Below are 18509 nucleotides of genomic sequence, written 5' to 3'. Positions count from 1 at the left end.
ATGATATATTTTATGGATATATAATTTTGTGAATATCAGAAATATGTAAATGTAGAACACACTCTTTGTGCATTTATCATTATATGTATGTATATATGCAACTGAATTGCATTAATCTATTGAAATTTTTGACTTTAACAAATAAATAAAGAATGCGCGGATCGTATAATAAATATATGTCATAATTTGGAATTTGCATGAAATAAACAAGGATAAGAAATAGATACAATGACGTTAAAGTATTTCATCCAGAATATATAATGAGATGGATTATTCATTATTCAGTATAAAATTAATAACACTTTAATTATTATATATTTATATGCACAACACAGAAATTTAAAAATGTCACAAATACCATACATATTTATATTTTATATTTACTGTTTTTTATTACTACATCGCGGACAGCAAACGGGGAATTCAGAATGACGTTCATTCTGATGTTGTCCTACGTCTTTGTCACAGCTACATCTAAAGCAAATATATAACAATAATATATACATATATTAACTTTATTTAACAATTGAACATTTTTAATGGCAATCAATATGTATAGGGAGGAGGGTATTAAGTTTTGCGCGCGTGTATGTGTATGTGTTATATAATTTATTGAACTTACTCTTCTATTTTGTATTTATTTTGAGATGCGCATGTTACTTTGACACACCTTTGCCGATCTCCTGCGGGAAGTACTTCACTGACACAATTTTCTGAAATAATTTTTATGGCACACTAAAGTATGAAAATAAAAAAATATCTCTTTTACATGCACAATATACAATTAATTTAAAAAAAAATTAAAATCAAATATTAACATATAAATACAAGATAAAAGATTGGGTATATTTGAAAAACTCTTATTTTATTTATTATTTATAAAGAAAAGAAGACATAAGGAACACATTTAGTAATCATATTTTGGCAAAGACAGACATATAATACATTTTTGCAAACTTATTTAAATTATCCTATATATGGATTGTAGGAAAATAGATAGATAAATTTATACAAGACCTTATAGTAAAGTTACATACCATATTTAGGAACCTGCACTGAATAATGCACGAATAGGAGGAAAATGCAAAACACTGCAAAACGTTTCATTGTGCAATATATATATTATATGTTGTTACGCGAGAGAGATTCAACAAACTGTTATGAAGAATCTTAATGCCGAACTAAATTTATAGTGTTCCGCATAGTTGTAAGGTCAGGAGTGAAGATAAGGATGTAAAACGTTTGCATATTACGCTCGATTGCATATTATATAATTTTTTATAATCAGGCTTAGAGTTTTTTATATATATACTTAAGATAAGACGACAGCATGCAATAGTTACAATGTGAATGAAGTAATTAGTAATTAATAGATGAAATAATAAAATTCCATGAACTATATTGTGTATAAAATATATTTCAGCGTTTTTCTCTATAGCTAAATGTATCGAAACTTTACATTATTTATTAATAAAGTAAATAGTTCTTTATATGTTCGGAAAAATTTAATATAAATTTGCAAAATTTTTTTTCGCCAATTTTTTTAGTACAGTATTAAAAAATATTTTTTTTTTGTTGATTGTGAACCAATTAAATAGATTGATTTAACCTAGGTAAATTGCGTTTCTTTCTACATTCATTTTTTTTTTATTATTAGAAAATTATTGTTATCGATATCAATATCTTGCTTATGATTTTCTCAACAGCAAAAGCTTAATCGGATTAAACCGAACGATATTAAATATAAGAAGTTCGCACGCGCATTCTGTAAGTGGTATTCTCAAAGGCATTTTGGATTTGGTCACGAAGAAATGGTAAGAAAGAAAGCACTCACAGAACTACGCCGTATCGCGGATATGTCGTTGGTAGGCGAGTCCATTCCCAAGGCTTTGTTGAACGGGATTGATACCGATCCCAGGGGATATGCCGAGCTAGAAGATCTCTATTATGTCAAGAAAAGGCGAAATGAGCTTCTTGGGACTTTCGTTTCGTTCGTCCTCGCTCGAAGAGTCGATTACTCAATAAGAATCATTTTATCATCGACGACAAATTTTTAATTTACGAAACAAATTTATTGGTTTAATTTGTACAATAAATCGTATTATTTAATTTTAATTTTATAGGCATAATTAACATTAGCATTTATAGCATAAGCATTTTTGTTGGGTTTGTTTGTATGATTTGTTATGAAATAGCATCGTTATATATCAAATATCGCGCAAAATAGGAGACCATAAAAATCAATACCTTATCAATAGCGTAAACAGCTGTGTAAGAAAATAAGATATGTTAGCATAAATTTACGTTTGATAAACTTAGAGTTCAAGTACTCGTATTGTAACAATTCTGTTCATGATAAATTTACTTTGTATCTTATATCGCTGCAAATATTTTGTAATAAATAAACCTTTGATGCATTTTATTTAGTGTAGAAGACCTTTTTGAGTTTTATAGTAGAATCCCAAAATAAAAAAAAAGTATTTATATCATCATAAATTTAAAAATAGAGATATAAAATTTATAGGTATAAATTAGCTGTAGCTGCTTTCAGAACGCATCATTTGTTATTATTAAAAATAAAATATTCATACGTAAATCAGAAAGAAGTATACCAAGATTTAAAAATATTTATCGTAATAAAGTATGTAATTGAAAGTTGTAGTAAAGTTTTATTGTACAATTGATTTATTTTGATGTTATTTACAACGTATAGTTACATATAGTTTTTTTTTATTAATTAGATATGCATTATTAATGCAAATATGTTTTAAATAATTTATGAATGTTTGATATGCGGGATGTTAAATGGGAAATAAGATGTTTATGCATTAATCCAAGAAACCAGGTCGCATATAAATTTGGAGCGAACGGAGTAAAATCCATCACAAAATCTGGCACACAAGGGTCGTAAATAATCAAAGGCTCTTCGGTGCTGCGACCCGACAACAATATTGTAACATTGGGACTACCGTCCCCGATAACATACGATTGACAGGGTAGTCTCTATCGGCGTATATCCTATCTTCGTCTACGTGACAGGTACCGCTGCAGTTACACTGGAAACGGGCGATACGTATAACGTGAAGATCTCCGACATCCGCGAGTGTGTAATAATTTTCTCTCTTTAGTTGTAGTAACTCGTCGCCGTTGTTGATACTCGAGAAAAACAAATTCGTGTTGTTTTCCCTTAAAACTCGTTCCGGCAGAATAGCGGCATATCTCTCCTTCATTTCCTCTGCGTCTTTCATCGCTTGGCGAGCCTTCTGCAAAAAGATTTCGCATGAATTACCGTGAATCAATGCCACAATAATACAAATCTAAAGTTCTATGCATTGTGCTTCGCAAAGTGTTCCGCATTGAAAACCCTCCTCTCCCCTTTTCGTCCGCGTCTGGCTGGCAATATCATCGGCCTCCCCCAGTGTGCGATGTTTCAATATTTCATCGCTTCCGCTTTATTCGGTTGTACGCGAGCGTGATAAAAAATAAAGTAGGCTATCGCTGTCGTGCTCTTACCACGATCTCCGACTCGCTCTGTTTATCTTCGGCGAGCTTCCGCCATTTCAGAAAGGCAGTCTTATACATACTCTTCGCTTTTTCGTATTCCGGGTGAACGTCAGTAGCGAGGCTCTTGTATCCGAATGCGCCAGCTGCGCTGCTATTGCCGTCTCTTCCGTCAGAGCTACCGCCGAGGAACCAGACGGTGTAGTCTCGCAAAATTGGATATTGCTTTGTACGCATGTACCAATATAAGGAAAAGTAGAGGGCGAGTTCTTGATTAGGGCCACCTTTGCCGGAATTCTCGCCGAGATTAACGGTCGGTCGACCTCCCAGCAAAAGGCATAGCCCTAGACCCCATTTGTCCTTGGCAGGAAATATCTCCCACACCTTCTGATCGGTCAGAGGACATACCGGACTTTCCTTCATTTGCTCGTACATTTCTAACTTGGTAATTTTGTTCTCAACCGCTAGAATTATTAGCGACGCGATCTTTACATACTCCTGCGCGAATTCCTCGACGGTCCCGCCACAGGTGGAGTTTAATTTCAAAGGGGACAGACCCAGTTTGAGGGCTTCCGTCGCCATGCACTCTATAGCATCGGCGTTACACGCGATCACATATTGCTGCACGAACTTATACCTCTTCTTCTCGTCCAATTGGGTGTCCGCCTTCGTCTTCCGGGGGTCGGCTTCCCCTAATAGTTCGCGAACGTTCTGCGATACTTTGTCGATAAGTTTATACTTTGTTAAAATAGCTAAGGCTCTTTGATCCTTTGGATCGTAAACGCACGGACCACCTCCCAATTGTTCCGATGGTTCTGCTGACACGTCAGATGTGAAGAGGGTGATGATTTTAGCCGGATAAGCCAAACGTGCCAGATCACCGCCTGAAAAAAATTGTGTCTATAAAAATGTTCTTTTAAGTTCGAAAGAAATAAAAAAAAATTTTTTTTTATGTGTGATCATAATTTTTTATATTTTTGATTACAATTTTTATATTTTTCTTTATACAATAATATAATTATATGTAAAATCAAATAAAAAAATCATTGATTAATGCAATTTAATTTCTACTCTCAAATGCAATATTATTTAATGATAACAAAAATAAATTAATCTGCCTTAAATTACATTTGTCTTTTTAATAAGATCATGCTTAGTCTCTCGATGGAATGCAAGGGCCGAAATATAAGCTAAAAGTTTCATCTTAGAGAGAGAAAAGCGACTAATAAAATTTTCTCGCACCTAATTAAACCACTTACCTCTTATCGCAGAAAGTTTATTTCTCACGATATTGATCTCCTCGAGAGTCGCATTAGCAGTTTTTAACCTGTTGAGAACTCTTAACTTATCTTTCAATGTAATTGTATTTTGCGGGCAGCACAGAAGATCGTCTAGACCTCGCGACAACATAACTATTAATAAGTCACGTTTTTTCAGCCGTTTACAGTACTTCGCGATCTTCTGCGTCATTTCGACTGTTTTCTCGTCCGGTTGTCCATCCATCCCGGCTTCAACGAAAGTTATACGACTGTCCAACTTTGGAAACGCTTCCGGAAAGTTCCACATCATAGAGATCGATTTGCGAGGTACTACTATAAATCCTCTTTTCAGTTGTTTACCAACCACTTTTTCAAACGCTGAGCCCATTGTAACAACTTCCTTGCCCCAGCCAACAATATGTAAATTATTTTTTATTTTGTACTTGACGTTATTAATTGTTAGCGTCGCACGACCATCATACTTAATCTTCTTAGGTATAATTGCTGACGGATAAATGCATTTTATACCAGCTTCGATGACAGCACTGAGATCTTTACGAATCTGTATTTATCGAGAATTTCGATACTTTACGTAAGTTTATACATATATTAAAACGGAGATTTGAAAATATTTTTATAATTATTATAACCTTATAACTTATATTATGTTCTTGTTATATCAATGTATTATATAAAATTATGCTATTAAAATATTATTGCATTACAAACTGTTAAGATTTTCATGACTGAATATTTGATAATTAACAATTTAAAACATGCATAAATAAATATTGTTGTGTGAGGTGAAGAATATTATATTTGTTTAAAATCTAATACTTAGAAAGATTTATTTATGAGGGTCATATACATTGTATACGTATCTATAGATAATGAACATTGGAAAGAATGATAAACCTAAAGTAGGTTTTGTTAAAGTTAATAGAACGGCTCGAATATAATCGCACATGAAATGGAAAGAGATAAAAATTCTCTTTTATGTAAGATATTTAATAAACATTATAAATGAGATAAAATATATTGAAATACATAAGTATTCTTTTTCTCGAATGATTATAGCGATAATCATAGTACTGAAAGCATCAAATAACTTTGTTCTTTTAATACGAAACAGTAAAAAGATTGATTTGATGTCACATTATAACCTGCAATATTGTTTTTTCTCCGCGTAATTTTTTCATATCTCTAATTTCTTTTTGCCGAATGCTTGCTTCTATGTTGGAACGCGCGTTTTCTATCGCAATCCTATCAAATCGTCTTCGCTTTAAAGAAAATTCCACGTCCTTCATGACTTTCTGTCTTTTGGCCTCTATCGTCGCGATTTTTTGCGCTGTTTCTTCTTCTTTCAACGGATCTATCTTTTCCTGTTTGCGTTGTTTGCGTTCTCTCTTATGTTGTTGCATGATTTAATAGACGTTTTATGATTTTGTCAAAATATTGTAAAATTATCGGAAATAATTGATATGGAATATTATGATATGATTGAGTGTTACATTTTAGGTTATTAAAGCTGACAATATAATTTCAGGTTGCTTTCGGTTATTCTGTTTTAATCATAAAAGCGTTAAATTAATTTTAATGTGCTATATTAATTTTTATATAAATTTTAATGTAGAATTCGTCAAACCGTTTGTATAGTTATTAAATCCTTCCGGCTCTTAATTGATTATTAGAAACAAGAAATAATTAATCAAGCATTAGTTTATCTGTTTATCATAAAAAATAACTGTATGATAGAACTGTATGATAATTTATCTGTTCTTTTAATTATATAGATATATATTTATTGTTTTTCTTTAAATGTATAATAAATAGGTATGAGGTTAAATGGTATGAATGTTTATGCTAATCATAATTACTAATTTTTATTAATCGCTATTATTAAATTTATATTTGGAATCGTAGTTTTTATCCTTTGATGTAATACCAAAATATTTTATTAATGCTTTTCTTATCTTTGTTGATCGAAATATAATAATTGTTATTATTGATGAGAAAAATGCTGTTAAAGATTCATAGTTGCTAGTAAATAAATTTTATGTCTGACTTTTATTAAATTGTCGATCCTTTTAATGAAGCGGTAACATTGTTTTGAATAGCACAATTATCTTACGATATATCAATATCTGACACGAGAGAATATGTGAATGATATATATCAGAGAGGAGTTCGAGTGACCATCCTGTTGTTTTTCTTGGAATGATTATTAAATCTCGTTTAAAATTGTTATCTGTATCTATATTATTCTAGAGAAGCAATATGCTAAAATAAATAGAAATTGCAAACACTTTTTTTTTTTTTTTATATTAAAAGATATAATTAAATCTATATAGGAGATATATTTTCCTGATTGGTCCACTGACCCACAATTTATGGATGCAGCGCAGACTCGCACCAAAAAATAATTTTACCAACAGTGTTGAACAATGATCGTGGCAATTTAATTCTGCGTAGCCTCGAAAGTGAATATAGATGTCAGTATTAATCAAGGCTTGGTAAGTGTTCCATGAAAAATGCGAAATGGTCGCTTTCTCAAGTTTCTGACTGGTTATACGTATTATAGGAAAATTAAAGAGGTTATGACAGACAAAAATATATTAAACGGAATACAGCGTTTCTAGAATATAATACAGACTGTGGGAGTGTATGAGACTTTTTTAGAAAATGATCGATATTCATAAAAATTAACGGGACATAAAATTATGTTCGGTAATTGAGCGACAGTTTATTACGGTTTACTAATCTATACAACAGAGGCTGGAAAGTCATCTCCAGAGAAATAATGGAAAACCGTTACGCTTTATTTCGTGTTACATTAGTGCTAAATATTCTTATCCTAGTTATTTCTTTCACGCGAGTGATGAGCGTTCCAGCGAAGCCGACTATCACAGAAGTTATGAAGAATGATAAAAATCTATGCGATACATCTAAATTTTTATATGAATCAGAATATACAAAACTTTGTGCATTATTGCCATATCCTAATGATTTTTTGAGCTTCACTAAAAATTTAAATATTTTTCTGTGTTTAGGAGTTTACGATACAGCATATAAGATTTGTCAATATTCTAGTCAATTGCCCCCTCAAATTCCACATTTTAATAGTACAGCAATATTAACTACATATATAGAGAAATTTGCTCCTAACGCAAGTCCAACCCAGCAAAAGGAATTTTGCGACAGTTTACAAGGGTTTACATCATTATACAATAAAACATATTCATTTTTGAACCTATTGGTTGAAAGTCTTAATAAATCATATAAATGTCAGAAAATATGTTTTGATTTAGAAGATAAGTTCAGACCATTATGTGCACTATTTGCTTGGATTAAGAAGTTTGATGACATTAAGAAAGCAAAAAGAACAGAAACAAAACATAAGACAATTGAATCACTTATAACTCCATCAAATGAGACAACAAGTAATAGTAGAAGCAGCTCAATTGCAGCTAAGATTGAAAATTATGAAACGAACACAAATAACACTATAAATCAGAATGATAACAAAGTTGAAAAAAGTAATTTAAATATGTCTGGAATTGTACCAACTGTATATGCAGAACCTGATGTGGAGAAAATAAAACCTGATACTGAAAAGTCAAGCAAGGGTGAAAAGAAATCAAATGATGCATCAATAGGCACACAGCCTCATAAAGTACCGGTATTAGTATCTGTACCGTTTGATGAAAATGAGAAGAATACTATTGATACTAAAACTGACACTAATAAAATTGCAAAGCCTATGAACACTCCTGCAAATGATGATTTACAAGTTTCGTCAATAAACAATCCTGTAGATGATGTACCAAAGAAAGATCTAAATGAAGAAAAGGCAGAGGAAGTTAACAAGGAGCAAAATACCGATGATCTAAAAACTAGTACACTATCTGATAATACACAAGACCATTATGATGTCGGAAATCCAGAAGAAGATATTGAACCTAATGTAGCAGACAGCAATAATGGTATGAATGTTCATAAATTTATATTTGTCTAATAATTTATTTTCGAAAATATATGAAAGACAAACATTATTATATCTTGAAATTTACGAAAACAAATTTGAATTTTGTATATGTCTATAATTATATATTTTGTGTCACATTTTATTTGTACACACAAAAAAATAAACTTTTGTAAAAATATATATAATTGTTATAGAAGAATGTTAAATTTTACATGTGCATTTAAATACAGAGTGTGTATATTTTGTATTTTATTAATCTATTTCTATAAATAATGTACTTAATAATATTTTAATTCTTTTCTTATAAACATAATATGTATAAGTATATCATCTATTTAATTTTCAGTTGAAGATGATCCAGTTCAACAATCGACAAGTAAAAATGTTGCATAAAATGTTGTTTTTAGATTAATTAATTATATTATATCTAATGGTTCGCTTACATATATTTTATTTTTTTAAAGGGAATCAAAATGAAAATGTACAGGAAGTCGTTGAACAGAAGAATATGCAGTATTCTAATATAAGAACAGAGGATGATTCTCATTTCTTTACTTACTTTACTGTGATCACAGTGGCATGTATTGCTGGATATATAGGTTATCATAACAAGCAGAAGGTGAGTTTAATTTATATATTTCTATATGGTATTTGTATATTATTGCATTTGTTTTTTCTTTATAAATTTCTTTATGTTTCAGATACTTGCTATTGTATTAGAGGGTCGAAGATCCAGAAGTAATCGCGGTAGACGGCGACCAAGCACAGCTAACTATCGAAAATTGGATTGTACGCTTGAAGAAGCTGTTACATCACAATGTAACGCTAATGTTACTCATGTCATATATTAATGCGAGTCAAATGTCACGAATTTTATAATATCTGTATTATAGTATTGCAAGTGTATAATATATATTTTGTATTTAAGCGCATACGTTCTTAGCATATCATTTAATTTTCTAAAGGTTATTTAATATTTTAGCACATCACATTGATTCGTTACAATAGCAAAATTTGTGTGCAATATAATACATGATGATATAACGTTTGATAATATGGTATTAGAAAATGTATATAATTATCTACATATATTTTCGATATAAATTTCAAGTTAAATGCACTATTTAGGTTTTAAAATATGATTTATTAATAATATATTGTTGAGAAATTTGTAAAATTTTTTTCTTATTTATTTAAATATTCTAAATTTATCAAGCAGAATTGATTGTTTTGATTTTGATTCAATATTTAATATTTTCTAACCTTTAAATGTGTTATCCATTGACTGTATTTACATAAAGTAGATTGTGTATATAATATAAAAAACTGTTATTATTTTTTCGCACACATATATTCGCGCACATATATATATTTTTTGAATTTTGCTATTTATTAATATATATATATATATATATATATTATACATAATGGTTACAGATTTTAATTTTGCTTAATAGGTATCAACATTAATCTATGTGATATTTATTCATTAAGCATTCATCAATTTATAACATTTATTGATTTTGTTAATCATAAATTTTATCAATTTTCAGAAATTATATAAACTGTGTTTTTTTAATATATTTTATTCATTTTATTATTGTCAAATTTCTCTCTTAATTTATTAAAAAATTCATTAAAAATTAAAAGTTTGAGGTTTCATGGTGAACGTTTTTAATGGGACGATCTAAGATGCATATTAAAGCAGTTTCAATCGTCTTCTACAAACAACAAAATCGAAAAGCTATATCTGTTTTAAATTTCTTACGGTTTTAAATTTTTATTCTCTTGAATGTTTGCTAAAATAATTATTTAGCTGTTAATTAAATGGATTTACATGGTATATATGTATATAAAAACAGATTTTTTTATAAGCATTATATTCTTTAACATAAACAGTACCGTCCATTTATATGTAATTAAAATTCAATGTTAATATTGTAAGTTTTTACAATAAAATTTATAAATAGATTAAAAATATGTATAGCAATATGAAATAAATGGTACTAGAAGATGGACTGAATTTATAAATTAAAAAACAAATGGATTCTATGGTAATCAATTACCATATTATTCCTCGCAAGTTCTACTATTTTATATTTAATTTAATTTGTTTATTATTAATGGAGATAAATAATTATTTATATCAATAATTATTTGTAGCATTAAATAACTAAATTGCATCGTAATAACTGTCTTCATAATTACTTCTTTACTATTTATAGTATTTTACAGTTAATATTTTTATCATTTTGGTAACATTTGTGTATCATGATAAAAATTTTGTAAATTATATTACGTTCTAAAATGTGCATATAATGAATATAAGCACATTTATGCGAAGCAGCATCAAAATGCAGATACATCTTGACTTAAAAAATGTGTAAATAGTTTACTATTGAAAATATTATTTATTAATTAATGTATAGATGTCAACAGAATTTTTGTGAATTATTTGTATATTTTGATTAACAATTTTTATTTCAATTTTCCTTAATTATATGAAAAATGGCTTGCCTATATAAGTCTTATATGAATATAAAAATTATTTGAGAATATTTTGATATGGAAAATAACGTAAAATAAGAAAAGACAGCAATATATTAATAACTTAATTTTTCTTTGTTCAATTTTTCCTTACTTTAATGAGAGATTTTTTCATAAAAATTGGGAATTAATTTCTTACGATTAATTTTGAGGAATAAACTTCAACATTTTAATTAAAAAAAGTTAATTAAAGAAGCTATCATTAAAAAAAATAAAATATTTTCTGGAATATTTTATATGCATACCTAAATCGAAAAAATACTATGCTCGAATTTCTATTTCTTTTGAAATAATGTATCATTGGTTATAATAACATTAAAACATACATATATTTTAATTAACGCTGACTGTTTGCCAAACGATCACTGCGTTATTGCCAACGTAACAAAAGTAATTATATGAATGATAAAATAAAATTGAAAGTTGCCTATGAACATTCGTCAACGATGTAGAAATAATTGTGATTATTACAGATTGTACTAATATTTATAGTGAGATGCTCATGTGCATTGTATACATAACTTGATAATATTAATTTTTTTTTTATATTTTAGATTGCTTGTGTATTGTATTTGACTCTGTGAATAAATTATTATGAACGCATAGCATTTGTTCTGATAATAACGATGAGAATAACGAGGTTTTCGTGAAACTTGCACATTTCGAAGATACTTCAAAGAATATCTTTATTTCGAATATATGATTAAAATAAATAAAATTTAATATTAAATTTTACGTTTATTTCCATTAATATTTGTTACATGAAGTTTATCTATCCGTGCAGTAAATGCCGTCGTTGGAGTGATATTTTATCCAGTTCAGATAATCTGTGTTTTTCACATATATCCCAGGCATTCCAGGATCGGCGCATCCGATACCCCAGGAGACTATCCCTGTTGGAATGATGGAGAAGATAATCTCACATGAATAAATTAAATCCTGTGACATAATTTATGGATAGACGTGATCTCGCGAGATGATCTCTTTTCCATCAACAATCAATATTCAGTTTTTAAAATATGATAGAAAAAGATGTATGTATGTTGAAGAGAAACTCTGCGTTTCAGTATTATGCATAGTTATACAGGGTGTTAACAAAAATCGTTTACAAATGCTTAGAGATGACAGAGGAAGAGTTAAAAGAAATATTTTTTCTCAGATCATTAAGATTCGTCATTTTTGCGCTTGTATGGTCAGTTATAATAGTATTGAAAGTTGCTAATTCTTGCTCACGTCATATTCCATTGTGTGTGAATTGGCAGAGGTGGGCTTGTAAAGCGTTTGTAAACGATCTTTTTTAGCACCGTGTATATACGTTGTAGTAGAAAAAAATATTCTTAATTGCACATATATAATGTTGTTTAACTATCTTAAAAATAATATCTCTCTATAATTCTTTGTCTTTAGTGAAATGGAAAATGTCTTATATATGTAAAAATTGATGACACTCTTACCAATTATTTCATACTTTCCATCGATTCTTTCGTATAGGAGAGGTCCACCGCTATCGCCCTAAAATTTCAATATTATTAATATCATTGAAATGCGATATATATTGTATATATATATATATTTATCGAAAAACATTGACAATATATATAATTTGACAATTTTTTATGTTCACTAATTTTTAAATCGCTCGTACGATATAATTTGAAGAATGAAATAAAACTTTTAGGAAATTAATTTCTTCAATGATATATATACAAAAATTATATACAGGTATAATATTATTTTGATCCGAGAATGCATTAAAGAATTAAATTGATTATGATGTGAGACAATACCTGACATGCATCTTTATTGTCACTATAAGCACACATCATTGATTCCGTGAGATGCTCTCCAAATGAAGTATTCTTACATGCGGCCCAGGACATCACTTTTAAGGTAGCTTGACGTAGAAATCTGGACGTATCTCCTTCCCTATGGACACGTCCCCATCCAGTAACCTTGACATAATGTCCCTCGTAATCGGATTCTATCATTGAAAATTTATTTGTACTACTCTTTTCTATATTTGTCAGAAATTTTGGAATATGTGTGAAAGAGAGTTATAAACATTTTTATAAATCTTTTCTTTTTAATTCAAACGTTTGTTCAAAAATTAAATATTATAAAAAGTTAAGGAGAAAGCTGACCTTTATGCGGGAGACATACAGGTTTCACATTTTCATTTATTTCAATTGGATGCTGTAGCCGAATCAGGGCGATATCGTTTATATCATGAAGGTCGTCACTTTCAAAGTTTTCGTGTAAGATTATTTCATCGATTTGAGCTATATACCCTTCATTTAAATTTTCAATATCGTGCATTCCTATGCCGACTGAGAGATCGGCAGCGTGAACCCTACGCAACTCGCAGGAAAACACGAGAATCAAAATTATTACTTATATGACGCGTTACATCTACGATGGTGTGATTGTCTTATTATGTAACACAAATAATAATATATCTAATAAAATTTGTTAAAATCTTTTGCTGTAGAAATATTATTATAAATGTTCCATACTGAGGAAGATAATGTATTTAAAGTTAAAATATATCTAAATTTCAGAATTTTATTTTATATAATGTTATTTTTTTGTTTAGATCTTTCCAATATACTTTTTAGCAATTTATCAATATCTATCATGAATCAGTTATTAATATTACATATATAAATATATACGGTGTATCTCTTCCGAGAAACTATATGATAATAATTATGTCTTCGACTTTTTTTAAAAAGAGAAGTACGAAAAAGCAAATAAGATACCACTTAACACAATGTCCGGCAGTTAACACATATCGATCATTAATTAATGTGCCTCCGCAATAAAGGGCTTTTTTGTTTAATATTACCACGACCCAAGGAAATATGTGCGGGATTGTTATTTTTCCACCGACGATGCGATTCGATATTCCTCCCGATACTCCACATTCTGTTACAAAGAGATTAATAAATCGTTTAAAATTTTATAAAACATATAAAACATACAATAAATGTGTACAATATTATGTGGTGTATATTGTATACTTCTCTGTATATATTCTGTGAAATTTTTTAGACAAATTTAATTATGGGGTTTATTGTCAACTTTTTTTATTTTGTGATTCTGTAATATATATATATGATTTTACATTAATTTATATTATTATCGTTTTAAAGTCCGATTAATATAGAATTAATCGAATTGAATGGAAATGTTTGCTGAAGAAAATAATAAAGTGCTCCAGAATGACAGCAATTTACAGTTAGTGTCTATTCACTTTTCGTGCAAACGAGAGCTTCGTTAGACGCATATGCGTGTACTACTTGCATAATTTCGATCGTTACCACAATTTGGATTTACTCGTAAACGTAGCTGACGTCTCCATGCGCGTGCCGCCTGAAAATGAGCACAATATAATTATTCGGCAAATCATGAATTATCAGACATATTCCGTTTTGATTCGTTTTCGTGATAATTTCACTTAATTACTCTCTCAACGAACGTCTAGGATCAGAAGGACACCAATCGCGGCCATCAAAATTAAATGGGATTTCATGTTGCGCGACTCTTGCGACATTTCACCTGCCGAAACCGCCGCGACTACTGAACGCGATACAGAGAACACTCCGTTCTATATTAATCTACGAATAACAACGATACCAATTTAGATGCCGAACTATCATCGAACGTTTCGCCTTGTCGGCGTTTCATATCGCAAGGACCATGTACTCGTAAATCGACATTCTTATTAACGCTTGGCACATCGGATGGCAAATTCTAACGAATGCTCGCGCAATACGAAATACATTGCAAACCTATACTATTCAAATTAATTATAGAAGAGAGATATTGTAGACATATAAATACTATAATATATTCTATAAAATAAATAAAATATTCTCCTCTTCTCTCTTATAACAATAAAAAATTTATATACGTAAAATTCCTTTATAATAAAATTTTTGCAAAAATGGCAAAAAAATATTATTTCACATTTATTTATAACAGTTCTGTGATTAAATAATATTTCTGATGTAACTCAATATGAATTTTATCTAGACTTTTATATCAAACGTCATCTTGTTCAGGAAATTCTGTGGAATTTTTACGGATCATTGGCTTTTCTCATCTTGTATATACAATATGTGTGTGTATGTGTGTGAAAGCGTTATAAATTACTCTTAGAAAGAAGGGCGAGTGTGTTAAGATAGTATATGGGCGATAAATTCTTATAAGAACTTCCTATAGCGATTATGCTTGTGGCCAAAGTCAGTGTATGAAGAAGAAAGCGAAAGATTTGGGAATCGGCGTAAAAAAAGTAAAATCAGAGAAAATAACTGCTCTTTCTCTATAATATTTAAATCTAGAATGTGGAATAAATGTATATAAAGAGATAAGAATGATTTTATTAATAGTTGCAAACTAATTTTACGATCCAATATAAATAAAATTACAATTTTAACTGCATTATTATTGCCTATACAATTTTTAACGTATCTTGAGCTCAAAGTTAAGTGAACGTTTATCGGTGAATTATTATTTTCTTGCCTCCTTCATCAGAGATACGAACGAAACTTGGCACAGTTCTTACAGATATCGTATCATAGACGTCATCGATCAGGTCATATAGAGCCGGGAATTTTACGAGAACATTTTATGAGTTATGTACAAGAAAAACGCGGTCAACGTAAATTCTAGGTTTATGTATACTACATAAACCTAGAATTTAATCTATCATGCAGTTGATAGACATTCGACGTATTATGGAAAATTTGTAAATATCTGCAGATAGATGTTGAGAAATTCGCAAGAATAGTCACGTAATAATCTTATTTTATACATTTGCTTATTTATTTCTTTATTTGTCTTTTATCGATAAACGTTGTAAGTAATGACTATAGAATTATAAGTGGTATCATAAAGATTCTATATTAGTTGTATTAACGCCAACAATACTTAGAATCGCGTTTTGTTATTTTTAATATCCATGAAACCATTCGCGCGACATCCGTGAAAAAATCTGGATAGTTCACGTTGGCGCATAGTACTCCATTTGAAGTAATCCCTACAAAATAAATTTTATTAATTCCATGTTACATATATTACCGAATTATTATTTATGCTATAACTCACCTATTAAAACATATTTATGATTTTCGTTTAATATCTGAAGAGGACCGCCGCTATCACCCTGAATTATACAATTTTCCAGTACAATAATATTTTATTTATTTTACTTTTGTGTAACTTTAATTAATTAATACGATTAATTCATATAATAATGTGATTAATAATTCAATAATTAAAAACAAAAATTAGAGGAATTATTAAACTTTAGACCACTCATAAAAATTTATATACTCAAAAATTTAAAAAATAATATCTGTATTTTTAGAAATATTATATATGAGAAATATATATATATATATATATATATATATAATGTTAATATAAAAATAGAAATTAAATTATGTCTAAATAATAATGTCATAATTGGTTAAGTACCCCGCAAGTACCGCGCGGTGATGTTTTATGTCCTGCGCAGATTAAACTCGACATATCGGTAGGACATTCCGATTGTTTAAACAATGTTAAATCTACTACACGCAAACCACATTTTTTATTAAATAAAGTATCAGTTTCTGAGAATCCCCAGCCAAGTGCAGATACGGATTGTCCTCCAAATCGGGAAACAACGTCAAATTCTGTACAAAGAAAAAAGTTATGGGTGCAATTATTAATCATTTTATTTAGTTGTAAATTTTCTTTTTTGCAGATACATGTATGTATATTAATATATATCGAATATGATAAGATTATAATGATTACCAGGTTTTGGTAAACAAATTGGTCTAACGAATTTGTTAAAGGAAATTCGCATAATTAGTTTAACCAGCATAATATCGGCAAAATGTGTTTGGCTATCATAATTTGGATGTGGAAAAATATTCTCAACAGAAAAGATTGTACTCTTTGCATCCCATTTGCATGAATCATGAGCACCGACAGTTACTTTCAGGTCATCTTTATTGAAACTATAAAATACAACATAAGTAACTATACATATTTTATTTATTAATTTTGGACAATTTTTCTGTGAATATAATTTATTAAAACTATATATTATTTAATTTATATACGGATTATCGTAAGAAACAAGAATTTTTTTATGTAGTATATTAATTATTATACGACATATATGTACCCATAAACAATGCAGTGAGCTGCTGTTAACACATAACGATCGTTTATAACTGATGCTCCACAGATTACTCGTGATCTATTGACGCTTATAATACCAGCCATCCAAGGATATTCATTTTCAGAAACTTCTTGTCCCCCAATTATTCTGGATGATGATAAAAATACATTTCTCTTTCCGCATTCTAAGGCATAATTATCATATAAGCAATATTCTTATAACAGTTTAATTGCATTTATGTATTTTTATAATAGCTTATAAGTATATCTATTTTTTAATTTTTTATATGTATATAAATCATAAAATATTCTAAATAGTTTATTTACTACATTTTGATTTTTATTAGAAGATACGTACTTAATATCAATATTAAGAACTTTTATAAGAAATAAAATATAATACAATATAATATAAAAATAAAATATGATATATTGTATATAAATTATGTGTGTGTTATACAACAATTTATAATAACAATTTAATATTTAATTTAATTTTATTTTAGTAGAAATATTTTATCATTGTTTTCTCTTTTCATGTGCGATATTTTAAAATTATTTAAGATAAACCTTACCGCAGTATTCATAATCAAGATCTTCATAAGATGTATCCGTATGTCGATTCACTCGTTTATACCATAGTAATGTGTTTGCATACTTAAATATTAGACACAACAAACTAATCAGTATAAGATACTGCATGTGTAACTAAAGAAAGACCTGTCACTTTTACACTAAGACGAATCTTACTGAACTGACATGTGCTACACTTAAATGCGTGCTGTAAATATTTTAATGTGTCCGTAATATTTCAATGTGTATGACTATACTGTAAACTGCGGACGTGGTTTAACCTACTAATATTTCTTAGATAAGATAATAACTTAAGGTTCCAACTGTTTCCTGTAAAATGTAATGAATTGTTTAGATATGCGAAATGTTTGAACATCATAAAATTATATGCTTACAATTCGACTGTGACTTTTAGATTATTTTAAATGTGAAAATATTTAAACAAATATGGTGCTTCTTATATTTAG

General features: G+C 29.0%; 4 protein-coding genes and 1 long non-coding RNA gene across 5 annotated transcripts; 1 reads left to right on the top strand and 4 right to left on the bottom strand.

Moving 5' to 3' along the window:
* Window positions 1–287: 287 nt before the first annotated feature.
* LOC138935477 (uncharacterized) lies at window positions 288–1168 on the bottom strand. The gene is made up of 3 exons (XR_011447248.1): window positions 1038–1168; window positions 623–713; window positions 288–474 (listed from the first exon to the last, which is right to left on the bottom strand). It is a non-coding gene; the product is annotated as an uncharacterized lncRNA (long non-coding RNA).
* Window positions 1169–2911: 1743 nt separating this feature from the next.
* On the bottom strand, window positions 2912–6181 carry LOC138935777 (glycerate kinase). The gene is made up of 4 exons (XM_070300610.1): window positions 5924–6181; window positions 4761–5322; window positions 3514–4385; window positions 2912–3263 (listed from the first exon to the last, which is right to left on the bottom strand). Exons 1-4 carry the CDS (start codon window positions 6179–6181, stop codon window positions 2916–2918), a joined length of 2040 nt encoding a protein of 679 aa, XP_070156711.1. The 3' UTR covers window positions 2912–2915.
* A 1120-nt stretch (window positions 6182–7301) lies between these two features.
* LOC138935423 (trans-Golgi network integral membrane protein 1) lies at window positions 7302–9672 on the top strand. Its single transcript, XM_070299991.1, has 4 exons — window positions 7302–8743; window positions 9092–9121; window positions 9210–9364; window positions 9447–9672. The coding sequence occupies exons 1-4, from the start codon at window positions 7561–7563 to the stop codon at window positions 9594–9596; spliced, it is 1518 nt and encodes a 505-aa protein (XP_070156092.1). The 5' UTR covers window positions 7302–7560; the 3' UTR covers window positions 9597–9672.
* Window positions 9673–12060: 2388 nt separating this feature from the next.
* On the bottom strand, window positions 12061–14979 carry LOC138935776 (trypsin-1-like). Its single transcript, XM_070300609.1, has 7 exons — window positions 14929–14979; window positions 14589–14664; window positions 14052–14217; window positions 13434–13642; window positions 13080–13273; window positions 12747–12804; window positions 12061–12185 (listed from the first exon to the last, which is right to left on the bottom strand). Exons 1-7 carry the CDS (start codon window positions 14977–14979, stop codon window positions 12061–12063), a joined length of 879 nt encoding a protein of 292 aa, XP_070156710.1.
* Window positions 14980–16160: 1181 nt separating this feature from the next.
* Window positions 16161–18190, bottom strand: LOC138935767 (trypsin 3A1-like). The gene is made up of 6 exons (XM_070300602.1): window positions 18045–18190; window positions 17474–17654; window positions 17098–17303; window positions 16774–16973; window positions 16402–16459; window positions 16161–16333 (listed from the first exon to the last, which is right to left on the bottom strand). Exons 1-6 carry the CDS (start codon window positions 18169–18171, stop codon window positions 16209–16211), a joined length of 897 nt encoding a protein of 298 aa, XP_070156703.1. The 5' UTR covers window positions 18172–18190; the 3' UTR covers window positions 16161–16208.
* Between the last annotated feature and the right edge of the window lie 319 nt (window positions 18191–18509).

Source organism: Polyergus mexicanus, unplaced genomic scaffold (genome assembly GCF_030449975.1).
Source record: "Polyergus mexicanus isolate NDT 795.1 unplaced genomic scaffold, iyPolMexi1.0 SCAF_8, whole genome shotgun sequence".
Lineage (NCBI taxonomy): Eukaryota > Metazoa > Arthropoda > Insecta > Hymenoptera > Formicidae > Polyergus > Polyergus mexicanus.
This window is presented reverse-complemented; position numbering and strand designations above follow the sequence as displayed.

Coding starts and splice junctions, on each gene's coding strand:
- LOC138935776 (XM_070300609.1), bottom strand. CDS start 14,979: ATGAAACGCCGACAAGGCGAAACGTTCGATGATAGTTCGGCATCTAAA. Junction 14,665..14,928: donor ATAGTTCGGCATCTAAATTG/GTATCGTTGTTA, acceptor GCTCATTTTCAG/GCGGCACGCGCATGGAGACG. Junction 13,274..13,433: donor TGTATGTCTCCCGCATAAAG/GTCAGCTTTCTC, acceptor TTTCAATGATAG/AATCCGATTACGAGGGACAT.
- LOC138935767 (XM_070300602.1), bottom strand. CDS start 18,171: ATGCAGTATCTTATACTGATTAGTTTGTTGTGTCTAATATTTAAGTAT. Junction 17,304..17,473: donor GCTCACTGCATTGTTTATGG/GTACATATATGT, acceptor TGTATTTTATAG/TTTCAATAAAGATGACCTGA. Junction 16,334..16,401: donor TCATAAATATGTTTTAATAG/GTGAGTTATAGC, acceptor TTTATTTTGTAG/GGATTACTTCAAATGGAGTA.
- LOC138935777 (XM_070300610.1), bottom strand. CDS start 6,181: ATGCAACAACATAAGAGAGAACGCAAACAACGCAAACAGGAAAAGATA. Junction 5,323..5,923: donor GAGAAAAAACAATATTGCAG/GTTATAATGTGA, acceptor CGATAAATACAG/ATTCGTAAAGATCTCAGTGC. Junction 4,386..4,760: donor TAAACTTTCTGCGATAAGAG/GTAAGTGGTTTA, acceptor AATTTTTTTCAG/GCGGTGATCTGGCACGTTTG.
- LOC138935423 (XM_070299991.1), top strand. CDS start 7,561: ATGGAAAACCGTTACGCTTTATTTCGTGTTACATTAGTGCTAAATATT. Junction 9,122..9,209: donor TCCAGTTCAACAATCGACAA/GTAAAAATGTTG, acceptor ATTTTTTTAAAG/GGAATCAAAATGAAAATGTA. Junction 9,365..9,446: donor GTTATCATAACAAGCAGAAG/GTGAGTTTAATT, acceptor TTTATGTTTCAG/ATACTTGCTATTGTATTAGA.